Here is a 16,329-nt window from a genome sequence, read left to right as displayed (position 1 = left end):
CCTTAGTTATATTTAAAAGGTCGTCTTCCTTGACTTTAAATTATCATTGTTCCCTAATGTTCCATCTTGGCCTTTCACTATATCCTCCTTTGGGATATTTTCTTTTCTTTCTTTCTCTCTTTCTTTCTTTCTTTTTTTTTTTTTTAAAGATTTTATTTGTTTGAGAGCGAGAGAGAGCATTAGCAGTGGCAGGGGGGAGGGAGAAGTAGACCCCCCACTGAGCCGGGAGCCCAATGCAGGGCTCAATCCCAGGACCCTGGGATCATGACCTGAGCTAAGGCAGATGCTTAACCGACTGAGCCACCCAGATGTCCCTCCTTGGGATATTTTCCATATTCCCTTTTCAACTACTACTTATATAACTTCCATTATGGTATTTCCAGCCCAGACTTCTCTACTGGGCTCTAGTCTCATATATTTAACTGCATTTAACATATTTCCATATGACTCTCCCTCATGTCTAAAAGTGAACTAGCCCATATCCTCTGCTATTACTGGTAAACACATACCATGCTTACGTGCCAGAAATTATTCTAAGCATTTCACACACATCAACTCATGTAAAAAGCTAATGAAATAGGTGAAGGGGATTAAAGGCACCAACTTCCAGTTGTAAAATAAATAAGTTCCAGAGATGAAAAGTATAGCATGGGGAATAGAGTTAATAACATGGTAATAATGTTGTACGGTGACTATAAATATGGTGAGCACTAAATAAAGTACGGAATTGTCGAATCACTATTCTGTGCACTTGAAATATAACACTGCGTGTCAACTATACTTCAATAGCAAATTTTTTTAATGAAGCTAATGAAGGAAATTAAGGTACAAGAGACTAAGTAACACACCCTTGGCCACAAAGCTAGTGAAGGGGAAAGCCAGGATATTAAACCAGGCAGTTTGGCCTCAAAGTGTAGCTTCCTAAATACATATATTACCTCACCAGTCAACTCTTCTTAATGTATTCCTTACCCAGTGAAAAGTCACCGTCATCCACTCTGTTACTTGAGACAGAAATCTCCATCTTCCTCAACCCCACGTGAACCAATTAATTAATACTGATTTTACTTCCTTAACAGGTATAGAAACTGCTCCCTTCCTTTCATTTTCCTAATAAAATTCTTCATTATTTCTCACTTAAACTGGAAAAAAATAGCTTCCTATGATCTCTTTGCTTTTAATCCATTCTCTAGATTGCTGCTAGAGTGAACGTCCTGTAGCAAAGATTTGCTCCTTCTCTCCCCGTATGTTCACATTACTCTGTTCATAAATACAGGCTTTAAAGTTTTCAGTGTGATCCCACAGTGCTCTGCATGAAGTTTAAACTCTGAATCCTTTATTTTCTAGCCTTTCCCTATATTCCCAGGCTTAATTCTTACCATACTCTTCTACTTTTCTCTATGTTTTAGCTGTAGACCTCACATACCAGGGTCTCTGTGCGTACTACTCATTCTCCCTGGAATACACCCTTCCACTACTCTCTTCTCTTCCTTCTCTACCATGGCCAGGTCTCAGTTAAATATCCTTCTTTTCTGTTTTTATAATATGCAGTACACATCTATAACAAACTTTTCAACCCATTACTGTAATATTGTGTTTATCCCTCTGAACTGGATGCAAGCTCTAGAAGATCATGATAACACATCATTTCAACCATCCAACTGAGGCAGACAGGTTATGTAACTCACTCAATGTCACAGAGCTAGTGATCAGAGGAAATGATATCTAAATTCAGATCTGCATGACCCCAAAGCTATTCAAGGTCTTTACAGAGAAGGAATGAACATGATGAAAGCAGTACTTTATGATAAGCTGATACAACGTAAGACCAACAGAATCCTCATATTCCTTGGTAGCAGTTGCTAAATGCTAGCTTAAAATAATTATGTACAAGGGTAGGTTTCTCTTAGCAGCAGCATCATACCTTCTCTTTCTTTTTGTATTATCCCTTCCATTCAAAACCATAGGTGTTTTGTAAAATTTGTGTCAGAAAAAAAAAGTAATAGCAATTAACTGTTACAACAAGACTTTTAAAAAATATTTTATTTAAACCTACAATTTAGAGATAAAGAAATTAAATCCCAAATTAACTTTGGGAAATTAAATGCCCAAAGTCTTAAGGCAACAAAAGTAAAAATAAATGAGATTATATCAAACTAAAAAGCTTCTTCATACCAACACACACACACACACATCCCAAAAACAAAAACAAAAAATCAACAAAATGAAATGGCAACCTACTGAATGGGAAAAAATATTTGCAAATCATATATCTGACAAGGGGTAATATCCAACATAAACAAGGAATTCATAAAACTCAGCTGCAAAAAAAATCTGATTGAAAAACGGACAGAGATCTGAATAGACATTTTTCCAAGAAGACATACAGATGGCCAAGAGATACATGAAAAGATGTTTAACATCACTCATCATCAGGGAAGTGCAAATCAATACAACAATGAAATATCACCTCATACCTGTTAGAATGGCTGTATCCAAAAGACAAGAGATAACAAGTGTTGGCAAGGATGTGGAAAAAAGGGAACCCGTGTGCATTGTTGGAGGGAATGTAAATAGCTGCAACCACTATGGAAAATAGTATGGAGGTTCCTCAAAAATTTTTAAATACACTTACCATATGATCCAGAGATTCTACTTCTGGGTATTTATCAGAAAAAAACGAAAACACTAATTCAAAAAGATATACGCACCCTCATGTTTACTACAACATTATTTACAATAGCAAAGATAAGGAAACAACCTAAGTGTCTATCAACAAATGAATGTATAAAGGAAATGGGACACACATTATATATTTATATATATATGGTATAATATATAATATATATATAGGATTATTATTGAGTCACAAAAAAAGAATAAAATCTTGCCATTTGCAACAACATGGATGGACTTTGAGGGCATTATGCTAAGCAAAATAAGTCAGATAAGAAAAGATAAATGTGGGGGTGCCTGGGTGGTACAGCGGTTAAGCGTCTGCTTTCGGCTCAGGGCATGATCCCGGCGTTGTGGGATCGAGCCCCGCATCAGGCTCCTCTGCTATGAGTCTGCTTCTTCCTCTCCCACTCCCCCTGCTTGTGTTCCCTCTCTCACTGGCTGTCTCTATCTCTGTCAAATAAGTAAATAAAATCTTTAAAAAAAAAAGAAAAGATAAATGTGGTGATCTCACATGTGGAATCTTAAAAAGCAAACAAACAAAACCCCAAGACCACAGATAACAGAGAAGAGACTAGTACTTGCCAGAGGCAGGGGTGGGGATGGATGAAATGAGTGAAGGGGGTCAGAAAATATTTCCAGGGGCATCTGGGTGGCTCAGTTGGTTATGTCCGACTCTTGGTTTTGGCTCAAGATTGTGATCTCAGGGTTGTGAGATTGATCCCTGCATCAGGCTCCACACACACTGGGGAGTCTGCTTGGGATTCTCTCTCCCTCTGCCCCTCCCCAACCCCCATGCTCTCTCTCTAAAATAAATAATCTTAAAAGAAAGTATTTCCAATTATAAATTTCCAGTTATAAGATATATTTCCAGTTTTAAAATAAGTCAGTCATGGAGGGAAAATGCCCAAAGTCTTACAGAGAGTTAGTGGCAAAGTTGGGAGAAGATCACATTTCCTGTATTGAAAGTAAGTGTTCTTTTTCACTACCTACATAATGCTATCTTCCAGAAGCCCAACTTTAAAATATTTTACTGATTAACACAGTAAATCTCTATAACTGATTAACTTGAATGAAGCTTTCCTCATAGCAAAGTTAGCTAACTTTCAAATCCACTGTCATTATAATATACTGTCAAAGCTGGAAGAACCACCTCTGACTAAATTGAAAAAAATACGGTTATTTCTCTTCAATAAACTTACACTTTAAAAGACATGGGTGAGGCAACATCAATGACCTCCTCAAAAGACATATATACATATGTATATATATCTCCTCTAAATGAGTACAGACCAATAGAATTTTATGCAATGGAGAGAAATCTACATTTGCACTGTCCACGGTGATACCTAATAAGTAACCATGTGTAACTAATGAGCACTTAAGATACTGCTACTGCAACTGAGGACCCAAATATTTTGCTTAATTCTTATAAATTTAAATTTCAATAGCCACACTGAATAGTGACTACCATCTTGGATAGACAGTCCTAGAGTTATGTTATAAAGATCTGAGAAGTACTTTGCAAAGAAGGTTTGAAAATAGACTACATCTCTATACTGTTCAGTCCTATCAATGTAAAATAATTAACATAGAGTAATGACTATGAGATATTACATTATTTTGAAACGTTTTTATTAACTCCATGACTACCTCCATCTTTCAATCTATGTATCAGAGAGCAGGATGTTATATGCCAAGGGAGAAAACCTTTATGGCGGGTGCAAAGTTGGGCGAAGAATGAACAAACCCTCCACCTCTAAAAAAATCAGAGAATCTCTTGAAGTGCCCAGCCTGCTCCAATGATCACAGAAGGGTCACAAAGCCCCAGGGGATCTTTCCAGGCATGAAACAAGTTCCACAACTCAGCTCTAATTCTTTCACCGGATGAATCACTGGATACATGTAAGGCAAGGTCCCAGCTACACCAAATAACAATTTTTACATTACTACAAATTATACAACCAAAGAGAAAAGAAACACATGTAGTTTTAGGCAAGGGCTTCATTAATTTATGATTACATATGGATTTGTGTGCTACATATGGATTTTCTAATACTTAAAAACTTGTCTAAAAATTATCTTTCAGCTACGGATATGGATTTTTTAACATCAAGAAAAATGTGGAGAAGGGCTCATTTTACTCATAGGGATATCATAATATTTCCCTGATTAAGTCATCACCTTTTAGTAACACTGTTTTAATTTGTATATTTTCATTAGCACACTTCCCTGTATTCATTTTCTCCTGCATTCTCCATCCATTTGTTCAACATACTTCATTACCTTTGCTAATAATTTTTCCTTTCTCTTACACGACCCTTTTCCCTCAGAATCTTTCTAACCCTCATCAAACCTAAATAGTATTTCGTAAACGAACTATCTGCTGTTGAAAAAAGCACATTACATAGGGATTATTGGTCTCTAAATGCACTCAGTTCTCTCCTAGCTTTTACCTAGCTCTGTGAAGGCCCAAAGGGTCACAGAGAAAAGAATATGTGGATGGCTCAACACAATCTGTTACTACCATAAATAAGTCAAGCATAAATCTTGGTGACAGTGGGAAGTCTGGACCAGGAAATAATACCAAAAGAAATGCCATCTTCAAGTATAAAAACCCGTGATCTGTGTATGTTCCAAGGGCGAATGATTTGTATATGTTCCAGACACCCAGCATGTAGACATTGTACATGTCTGTATGTGTGTGGTGCTCAGCTTGTCTAAAAACAAACAGTAACTCAGGGCTAGGGCGATCACAAACAGGTTTCTAAAATGTTGTGCTTTTTTTTTTTTTAAAGGTGTTTATTTATTTTTCTTTTTTTAGATAGGGAGGGGAGGGAGGGACAAAGGGTGGGGGAGAGAAAGAATCCTAAGCAGGCTCCATGCCCAGTGCAGAGCCCCATATGGGACTCAATCTCACAACCCTGAGATCATGACCTGAGCCTAATTCAAGAGTTGACACTTAGCTGACTGAGCCACCCAAGTAACACTAAAATGTTTTAATAAGCATGAGCATCTGATCAACTTAGAAGATCCTTTTGTTTCCTATCTGCATATGATGGTGGCAATGAGTGAAGTTATAGTAAGTCAAAGGCTTCTAACAGGATGAGATTTAAAAAAAATCTGAAAATACAAACAAAATACAAAATATATACAAACATGCAATATATCTATATATGTTTTCACATCTAGCACTTATAAACTATTCTTGAAGTTTATGGGAATTGGTAATATGAGCTGGGGTTTAACAAGATGGAATTCTTTGTAACCAAGAGGTAATGTATCAAGGTAGAATGAATCAGCAGCATGACTTTGGTCACATTATTTAAGTTCTGTATATATTAATAATACCTAACTAGGGTTGTTATAATAATTAGATGAGTTAATATATGTCAACTGCTTAAAACAGTGGCTGGCATATAGAAAATCTTAAACTTAGACCACATCAATATTAAAAGGGGACTTTGCATGTAAATGTGATAGCATTTTAAAAGTATTTATAAGTAATTGCTATTGCTTTTTTCTACCTCATCATACATAGCACCTGTTCATTTTATAAAATATAGATAAGAAAAACAGAGGGTAGACATTGAGCTGTGAGCTGTTCCAGGGGTGTCTTTAGGAGTCAGCACCATGGCAGAAGAAATCAAGACCAAAATCAAGAACTATTGGACTGCCCCTTCTGAGAGCCACTTCCCCAACCAGAACCAGACCAGGAACTGCTGGCAGAACCACGTGGACTTCCACCACTGTGAGAAGATAATGACTGATAAAGGGGGTGGTGTCTCCACGTGTGAATGGTACCAGTGTGTGTACAAGTCCCTCTGCCCCTTATCCTGGGTGTCAACCTAGGATGACCACCAACCAGAAGGCACATTTCCTGTCAAGATCTGAACCAGCTCTACTCCACCTTTCGTCTGTCCTCCATCTTTCTCCCAGTGGTGTGAAGGCGGGAGAAGGTACATGGTGATCCTCAACCTGGGATCCTGAACCATGGCTTAACTAATAATAAATACTTATAAAAAGAAAACAAAACAGGATAAAAATCACCTGAAATCCCATCATATCACTGTTGCCATTTTTTAATGATTTTGTTACCTAATTTATTACCATAAACCTCCATTTTCTCATATGCATAGACAGATGGAGATATTTTTTTTAAACATTGAGACCCAACTATACCCAATGTTTTATACTCTACTACTTTTCATTTGGCAAGGTCACTAAATATTTTTCCTTTGTATTGAACACTTCGAGGCTGTTTTTTTTAGCAGCCAAATGCTCCCCTTCCCACACTTTCTCCAGGCATACTCTCATTTTTTTGAAACTTCTATATTAAAAAACAGGGACAAAGCTGCTCTGGTTGAGCAGAATGAAGTTCAGCCTCCCCTTCTCCCAGTGGTCCTCAAAGTACCCCCAAGGAAATCAAAGACACTTCTGAATACACTTTAGCAATCTAAGTTTAAAAAACTGGCTACATTACATAGATATTTATAATTTAACTCATCATCTAATAAACATTTAGTTGTTTCCAATTTTTTGTTTTTATAAAAAGTTCTATGACAAAAATCTTTATGTACAACCATCCCTTTTCACAGGCTTTTGATGCCAAATTATACTGTAGAAACTTGCATCAGTATATATCTCTGCCGAAGGTACAGGAGACTATTTCTCTCCAGCTTCCACAACATCACAACATCAAGTATTACCATTAAAATTGTATTAATAATAGCTTGCTGAATTCTCATCTGTTAGATGTTGCTTTAAACTTAAATTTCTTTAGTTCGTATTTATACTTTTGTGGATTTCTATTTTCCTTTCCTTTGCCTGTTTTTGACAAAGATGCTTGTTTTTTCTTACTAATTCACAAGACTTCTTTATACTGCAAGGACATTAACCCTTTGTCTATGTGTTGTAAATAATTTTCTTACTTTGTACTCTGCCTTTTAATTTCCTAACAAGTTTCTCCAAGTGACTGAAGTCCGGTTAATGATACAACCAGTTAATATGAAAAAGATTCACACATATTTAATTTATACATAATGTACTCACTTGACTTAAATATCTGAGACTCTGATGTATAAATAAATTGTACTTTATAAAATTAAAATATATTTGGAATAAAAGGTTTCACTCATTATATAAACAGCCATCACTACTTTTATAAGTAATAGGTAATCTAAAATATAAATTGACTTTAAGTGTCAACAACAGTGAATGATTAATGATATTGGATTCTAAGAGGAAATGAACAAGCAAGAAGAAATTAATTTTTTATATATGCAGTTGTAACATGACACAGCTGTGAAGTCTGAAGAGAAAAAGCAGTTAAATATAAATGGTGAAGGTCAAAAAATTTTTTTAAATCACAAATAATAACTTAATTATTATTATCTAGATTTTAATAATTAAACTATTATGCTAACAGTAAAATTAGATGAAGTAAGTCATCTAATCCTAAATTATTTGGGGATATGTTCATTGTTAAGTATGTTCTCTGTTAAAATTTAACATTGAAAAACCTAAATAAAATGATAAAACGTGAATGAATTTTACATCCCTGAGAAATGTAGTCTCGGGATTTCAACTATATGGTAAATTATATGATAGATTTGGAGTCCACTGCAATGAACTTCAATCATTCCTAGGTTTTTCCCTTATGGAGTTTTATAATATGAAACACTTCTTGAAACTACAGACCATGAATTAGATATGTTAATTTTAATATTTTGCTATAGTGTGGTTTGATTTGTATTACACATCATATCTAAAATTATTTTACATATGGTTAAAACAAATGAGGTATAGTACATCTTTGAACTTTTACAGTATAAAAAGGTTTAAAACAGTCTTTCAACAAACAGGCTTCTCCAATAATGGAAGCTTTCTCTCCTTAGTTTATTATGGTGTATAAATAAGACATTTTTTTTCAAAGGCACCTAAAGAAGACAATCTTATTAAATAGGCACAAGGGAATAAATTAAGGATGAAAGGCTAGTGTTCCTTCCGATGAACACCACCAACACTAATGGGGATGCCAGGCATCTTAAACCCGGAAGCATCAGCCTTCACTAATGCTCTCAGACTAATTTTTACAGGATGTGAACCCAGCCACACGCAGATTATAAATTCTGATTTCAATGAGTATGAACATCTTACCACTAGTAAATTCTACCCTTATCATTATCTTCTAATATTTTTAAATTTTTTCTTTTCTGGGGCGCCTGGGTGGCGCAGTCATTAAGCGTCTGCCTTCGGCTCACGGCGTAATCCTGGCGTTACGGCGTAATCCTGGCGTTACAGGATCGAGCCCCACATCAGGCTCCTCTGCTGTGAGCCTGCTTCTTCCTCTCCCACTCCCCCTGCTTGTGTTCCCTCTCTCGCTGGCTGTCTCTGTCAACTAAATAAATAAAATCTTTAAAAAAAAAATTTTTTTTTCTTTTCTAAGATTTTATTTTTAAGTAATCTCTATACCCAACGTGGGGAGCTTGAACTTACAACCCCAAGAACAAGAGTTGCAGCGCTCTACCGACTGAGCCAGCCAGGTGCCCCTCATCATTATTTTCTACCATCGTCACCAAATGTCAAAACTTCAACCTAAAAATCCTATATCATTTTAACAATCAGGTATGTTTTGCAGCTTTCAGGATACCTTTAAGAAATAGTGTTGGTGGATGTTACAATCTCCTGTTGATATTTTATAATATATCATCCAACTGAGAAACTGTATATAGATAATAGTTCAATTTTGTCTGTTTCAAGGATTCAGAATTTTCTATTCTTCTTTTCCCTTACTCCCAAACTCCCTTTGGTTATTTTGCCATGAATCTTCATAAGGTTAAAGGCAAAGAATATTCTACCAAGCTTTGGTGTAGTTTTTAATGACAAAAAGCTTCTTCGTAAAACGCTACAAGAAAGAGTAACTTTACAAGATGATCAGCTTATTGCTTTCAGAATTGCTACTTCTGCTGATGCTCCTAAGAAATAAGATTTAAGATCCTACCTTTAGTTTGTTTAAACAAATAAACAATGGCTGTTCAATAATAAAAGTAATCTTAATAATGCTAAAACAAACATGTAAAATCAGGGACTTAAAAGTGAAAGACTATTTTACAGCTTTAAAAATAAAACAAAGGAAGACAACTGTATAATCTCACAGTACAAGCTGATATAACCGATGTAGAAAATAATTTAGCATTTCTTAGTCAAATTGAAAATACACATTACAACTCAAAAATTCTATTTCTAGGTTATATATTCTAGAAAAATTTTTGCATAGATGTACCTGAAATCTTGTAAGAGAATGTTCAGTGCAGTAGTTTACAATAGCAAAAACATTTAAAAATCAATTGATTATAATAGAATATAGAATATTCATATAATGGCATACCACACGACACTAATTATGGATATATGCATATCCATATATGAGTATGAACTATAGCTATATTCAATAACATAATCTTAAAATATTAAGTATAAAAATCAAATTTGAAATAGCAAAAATTATAATAAAGAATGTTTTAATTAATTTCTAACTTACTTTTAATCCATTTAAATGGAGAAACTATAGTGTGACTACTTTATTAGATAAGAATTTCTTTTTATATTTTTTAAAGTTTATTTATTTATTTTTTAGTAATTTCTAGACCCAAAGTAGAGCCCAAACTCATGATCCTGAGATCAAGAGCTGCACGCTCTTCTGATTGGGCCAGCCAGGCACCCCCAGGTAAAAAAATTTTTAAGTAAAAAATTAAGCTCACAACTACCAAACTGAAATTATTTCCTATAGAACAAAAGTGAAGAAATGAAGTCAGCACTGTCTAGTAGAACTTTCCATGCTGACGGAAATGTTCTGTATCTATATTGTCCAATAAGATAGTCACCAACCACATGTAGCTACTGAGGGCTTGAAATGTGGCTATTGTAGTAGAAGAAACTACATTTTTAATTTTAAGTAATTTAAAGAGCTATATTTTATAAGTGGTTACCATACTGGGAAATATAGCACTAAATATTTCTTTGTAGAAACATAACCTAGGGGGTGCCTGGGTGGCACAGCAGTTAAGCGTCTGCCTTCGGCTCAGGGCGTGATCCCGGCGTTATGGGATCAAGTCCCACATCAGGCTCCTCTGCTATGAGCCTGCTTCTTCTTCTCCCACTTCCCCTGCTTGTGTTCCCTCTCTCGCTGGCTGTCTCTATCCTGTCGAGTAAATAAATAAAATCTTAAAAAAAAAAAAAAAGAAAGAAACATAACCTAGAAGAATAGTTATACAATACATATTCCAAAATATCTAGTTTTAGCACCTTGATAAGTTGTTGATTTTCTTTGATAAAAGTCTGTTAATTTATAAGTCTTCTCCTTTTCTACTCTCACCATTAAATCAAACCTCAGATGTTGGATGTGTAAGTGCTTTGGTTATAAAAGAGGCATTTTAAGTATACTCTAGGCCTTTTTACATCTAAAATCTCCATTGAAACTATGTAACTACTAAAAAGCATACAATTAAATTTCCATTCATCCATTAAAAATATAATAGGAAAGGCTCTGCTCTCACAGATGAGAATACTAGCTCTCGCAATTACTAGTTCTAACTTCAGTGAAGTTTATTTAACCTTCTGAGCTTCAATCTTGTCATTTTAAATGAAATAATAAGTAACCCAGATGAATATAAAGATTAAATGAAATAAAATAATAAACTTGCATTATACAGTGTCTGACTCTTATTAGATACTTACTAAATGTGATGTACCTTTCCCACTTCCCCTTCTACCTAAATAAAAGGACTTTGCTTTCTCCAAAACAAACACACCATGTTATTTTTCTCTCATTTCTGAGTAAAAGGACATTTTCCTCTTTTCATTTTTTTATTCAGAGATTTGTTCTCTGAATAACTTAGAAAAAACATAATATTATGTACCCTGAGCATCAGAGAAATATTTAATGCTATAGTTTATACCATTATAACATATAGCAGTTTAACATATTTAAAAGCATTTTGTCAAAAATAATTTATAGGTATATGTCAAAAAGTCATAACAGACATGTAACACATTATGAAATGAACTCAGTAACGTTTTATAGATCACTAGAGTGTAAATATTGGGAATAGCTAAAAAAGGAAGGTGTTCAGCCTCTTTATAATTGTGATTAAAAAAAACAGAAAGAACCAATCAAAATTTATCTTTTGCTTTTCTTGTCTTTAATTTTTTCTATCCATATCATCAATAAAACTTTCTATCCATATCATCAATAACAAAACTAGGACCATATTTAATAAATTAAGTTTTACAGCACTTAACATTACATAATGAACATTCATAAGTCATTAGTTATGCTTCAAAGGATTTTTTTGATGGCTAATAGTCTATTCAGAGCTAAGCAAAAATGGTTCCAAGTTTTTCCATTGTATGAACATACCATAATTCAATCATAGGCCGGTTTGCCTACATTTTTATTTATGTCAATACTTGCAGTATCAAGAATGCAATAAATTTTGCCATAAATTTTTGCTTAGCTGTTTCCTTAATAAGCCCGGTTTTTCAATAAAGAATTTTTATTTACTATGAGTTTCAAGCTTTTCCCTCAACCTTGGCGAAACTCCCTCTTCTTGAGTAAACATATTAGTTGGGCTGTTCTGGAACAAGGCTCTGTATTTTTTACATTTCTATTAGATATATCATTTTCAGGTAATGTTTAGATATCTTTGAACTTATTTTCTTAACCAACCATTTAGGAGGTGTTCAAAATAAGCTGTGTCTTTATTTTACTAATAACTTAGACTTAAGAATTAAATATAATCTTGGGGCACCTGGGTGGCTCAGATGGTTAAGCGTCTGCCATCAGCTCGGGTCATGATCTCCAGGTCCTGGGATCGAGCCCAAAGTTGAGTCTGGCTCCCTGGTCAGAAAGGAGTCTGCTTCTCCCCAGCCTTCTACCCCTCCCCCTGGCTCCATGCCCTCTCTCTCACTCTCTCTTAAATGAATAAATAAAATCTATCTTTAAAATAAGAATTAAATACAATCTTGTCTTCACTATTTTATTTTATTATTTTCTAAATGTTATTATCTTTGCTCCATTAGCTCCATGCTAATTCAAGAGATTACATTTTTATGTATACCAGAAATCAATTTCTATTCTGAAGCAAATTGTTATTGGATCCAGTTATAAATTTTATTTTTATTTTATTTTTATATTTTTTCAGACTTTATTTCCAGATACAATTTTTACAATTTTATCACTAAGTTGAAACTTCCCACATAGCCATCATTATTATTAAATGATATATCTAGTATTTGTGGTGGACAGAATTCTAGGATTCCCAATTACCCTAACCTTTCAAAATTCCCTCCTTTGTCAAGATGACCAGATATCATTCCTATGATCATGATCATAGATATAATTAACGTTACTAACCAGGTGACTTTAAGTTAATCAAAGAGGAGATTACAAAGTATGTTTCTTGAACTCTATGTAATCATACTTTAAAAGAAAATTTTCTCTGGGTTTTGGGAGAGGGAAAAGTCAGAGAGATTTGAAGAAGGATTTGACTCACTATTGCTGACATGAAGACAGATGGGAGGGTCCACAAGGCAAGAATGTGAGTTTGGCCTCTGGGAGCTGGGAGTGGTACCTGGAGAACATCTGATAAAAACATGGAAGACCAGTCCTGTAGCCACAAGGAACTGATTTGTACCAACACCAGGAATGAGTCAGAAAGAGAACTCTGCATAAGAGATGAGAACACAGCTGGCCAACACCTGGACTTCAGGCTTGGAATAGTCTGAGCAGAGATCCCATTCACACTGTGTTGGACTCCTGATCTATAGACCATGAGCTAATAAATATGTGTTGTTTTAAGCCACTAAGTTTGTGGTAATAGGAAACTTAATTCAGTATCAAAGTGGGAGGAAGGAAAAGAGGGGCAAGAGGAATGTTTAAAAAAATGTCTATATATCCTAAACTGCAGGGGTAGTAGTCCTCAAGGCCCACCCAACAGCTGAGAGGTAACAGTCCCAGGGTAGTAGTATCTCTTACATAGCATCTACCGATCGATGCAGTGTAGAAGATTTGAAAGAAGGCCTACACAAAATTTAAAGTCTTCGAGATTTGTTTTCTAACATTCTTATCTGTGAGTGGCTCTCCTCACCCCTTCAGATTATAAGGTTCTGAAGACTAACAGTAACCTACTATCTCTACAAAACAGAAAAGTATCTGGGTGGGGGCGCCTGGGTGGCACAGCGGTTAAGCGCCTGCCTTTGGCTCAGGGCGTGATCTGGGCGTTATGGGATCGAGCCCCACATCAGGCTCTTCAGCTATGAGCCTGCTTCTTCCTCTCCCACTCCCCCTGCTTGTGTTCCCTCTCTCGCTGGCTGTCTCTATCTCTGTCAAATAAATAAATAAAATTAAAAAAAAAAAAAAAAGTATCTGGGTGATCACTGGTACTTATTCACTAAACTAAATGAAAAACAGGTTCATTTGCATGTTACTATACTACTCAGAGGACAGTGGTATCTAAACAGCTATGTAGGAACTCGACCTTTTAAACACTGTATTAAAGAAATGTAAAAAATAAGAAAACAGTTATGCTTGTAAGTTGACTTCCTTGGGGTTTTTCTTTTATTCAGAGATAATATGCCTCTCACAAAATGACAGTAATTACAAATAAATGTCCTTCCATGGAAAAACGGGCACTGTAGTAGTGTTCTGGAGCTCCAGAGATCTGACTGTTACATCTGTAGGAAGTCCATGAGATCGTTGTTAAAAACAGCCATTATTACAAATTAAATTGTAAAAAGATACAATTATATGAAAAAAAGGAATAAAAAAATGCTTAAAACTCATTACTTGCTAATTATTTTGCTATATTTTACTATTATCTTGAGGTTATTTACATTTATTGAATCTGTACAGTGGAATTACTACATAATGGTTATCACTGCGCATTTCTTCCCAACTCCACACAGACATCACACTGATAGCTTGAAACTAAATGGCAAATGCTACAAATCAGGGCTTTTAAATAAATTTTGTTGATTGTCTAGACACTTAGGAAAGTGATGGAGAAATGTTTTAATAAATGCAAATGATATAACAGTGTATCATATCTATAGCTGTTACACTGCAAATATTATAAAAACAGAGGAAATATTCTTACAGTATTCAAAAACTGTTTTCCATTCAGCAAAGAAGTCCCTTATAATAAAGTTCTAGCATACATCTTTGTCTTTGTCATTTAACTTCTGTGTTGTTACTCATTTAACATTAATGTAAAAACTACACCTGTCCATCAGTTGCAATCATAGTTTAGCTATAGACATAAAAGTTCCAGAAAAAAATAAAATCAACAAAAGCATTCTGTGAGAAACAATTGGCTACATGGAATTTATAATAAAGAATATTGTGTATGTACTATTATTATTTGTAAATTGTGTTCTGTATTCTTTATGTCACTAAAATGCATAATACATACAAGATGATTTTTGGAAAGCCAATTATTAAAAATTTACCAAATCATCCATTTTTTGAAATGTTTGCTGGTCCATAAATTACCAAAATTACCATCACTGATATAGAAACAGCATTTATATTTTTAAATAATTTTTTTCTCTCCTTGTAGAATTGTTAGCCCTCAGTAGGAAAAATTGCAGGCAGTTGTAAGCAGTGAGACATTTTCTAGTTGAGAGCATGGGTTGAAGTGGCGATAATCCAGTAACAGTGTTGGTGGGTCGGAGGATCAGTACTGCTGGTAAACTGTCCATTACGGGACCACAACAAGTATGTAACCTGAGGAAAGCATTTGTGCAAAAGTATTTGATCTGCACCAAATCAGAAATTTTAAAAATAAGAAAACAAAAAAAGCTTGGAATCACTGCTCTAGGACACCAACATCTGCCATGAAATTACAAATGAATTGTCCTCTTAGGTAACTGGGGTAAGCTACCTTCAAACAAAATCTGCTGCTACTCAAAAAAAAAAAAAAAAAAAAAAAAAAAGAATAGCCCCGAACTATAGGCCAGAGGCTATTCCCTGAAGCTGCTAGTTAAAAGGCAACTGTGTACGACTGTGTATCACTTGTTTTTGTTTTCTTTTCCATCTGACACAGAATCTACCCTGGCCAAATTTCAACTTCCCTAATACCACCACAACTACCATTTACCAATCTTGAGCTATCATCACTCTCCTTTTAAGTTACCCAGACGCATGGTTGATGTTTTCCAATGCTTACCTGATTTTATCTCATCTGTTAAGCTATTTTCATATGATGAACCACTATCTGCCCCCCGCTTTTCTGGATGTCTTAAATATTATTTAGGTCTCTGTTTTTGTAAAATAAAAATAGATCACTAAAAATGTTTAGCAGATATTTAAAAGATCTTTAATCTTTTCTAATTTACTGATAAATTATAAGCTTATGAGTAAAGATGTTAATAGTGATTAATGCACAGATTGCTGGCCATCAGCCAGGAGTTTCTCAGTGCTTGCCCCCATGGAACCATGTCCCATGAGACTGATCGCACAGTATCGTATGATAAGGCATTAAGAAATCATACATTAAATGAAGAAACAGGCTGAATTTGTATACCCAAGAATGTCCCAAACTTATTGAGATGGACTTTTTTTTCCTGTTCAAGGAATACTTAATAATATAC

The 16,329-nt window shown here is 34.8% G+C and overlaps 2 protein-coding genes across 3 annotated transcripts in view; one reads left to right on the top strand and one right to left on the bottom strand.

Moving 5' to 3' along the window:
- The window catches only part of LIN28B (lin-28 homolog B), a 113,642-nt gene that overhangs the window by 75,350 nt on the left and 21,963 nt on the right, over window positions 1-16,329 (bottom strand). The gene's annotated exons all lie outside the window — the stretch shown is intronic.
- On the top strand, window positions 6,310-6,528 carry LOC103675859 (cytochrome c oxidase subunit 6B1-like). The gene has a single exon (XM_040627577.1). The coding sequence runs from the start codon at window positions 6,310-6,312 to the stop codon at window positions 6,526-6,528; it is 219 nt and encodes a 72-aa protein (XP_040483511.1).

This window comes from Ursus maritimus, unplaced genomic scaffold (assembly GCF_017311325.1).
Source record: "Ursus maritimus isolate PB19 unplaced genomic scaffold, ASM1731132v1 scaffold_13, whole genome shotgun sequence".
NCBI lineage: Eukaryota > Metazoa > Chordata > Mammalia > Carnivora > Ursidae > Ursus > Ursus maritimus.
The sequence above is the reverse complement of the archived record's forward strand: the minus strand, read 5'-3'. Positions and strand labels throughout refer to the sequence as shown.

Coding starts and splice junctions, on each gene's coding strand:
- LOC103675859 (XM_040627577.1), top strand. CDS start 6,310: ATGGCAGAAGAAATCAAGACCAAAATCAAGAACTATTGGACTGCCCCT.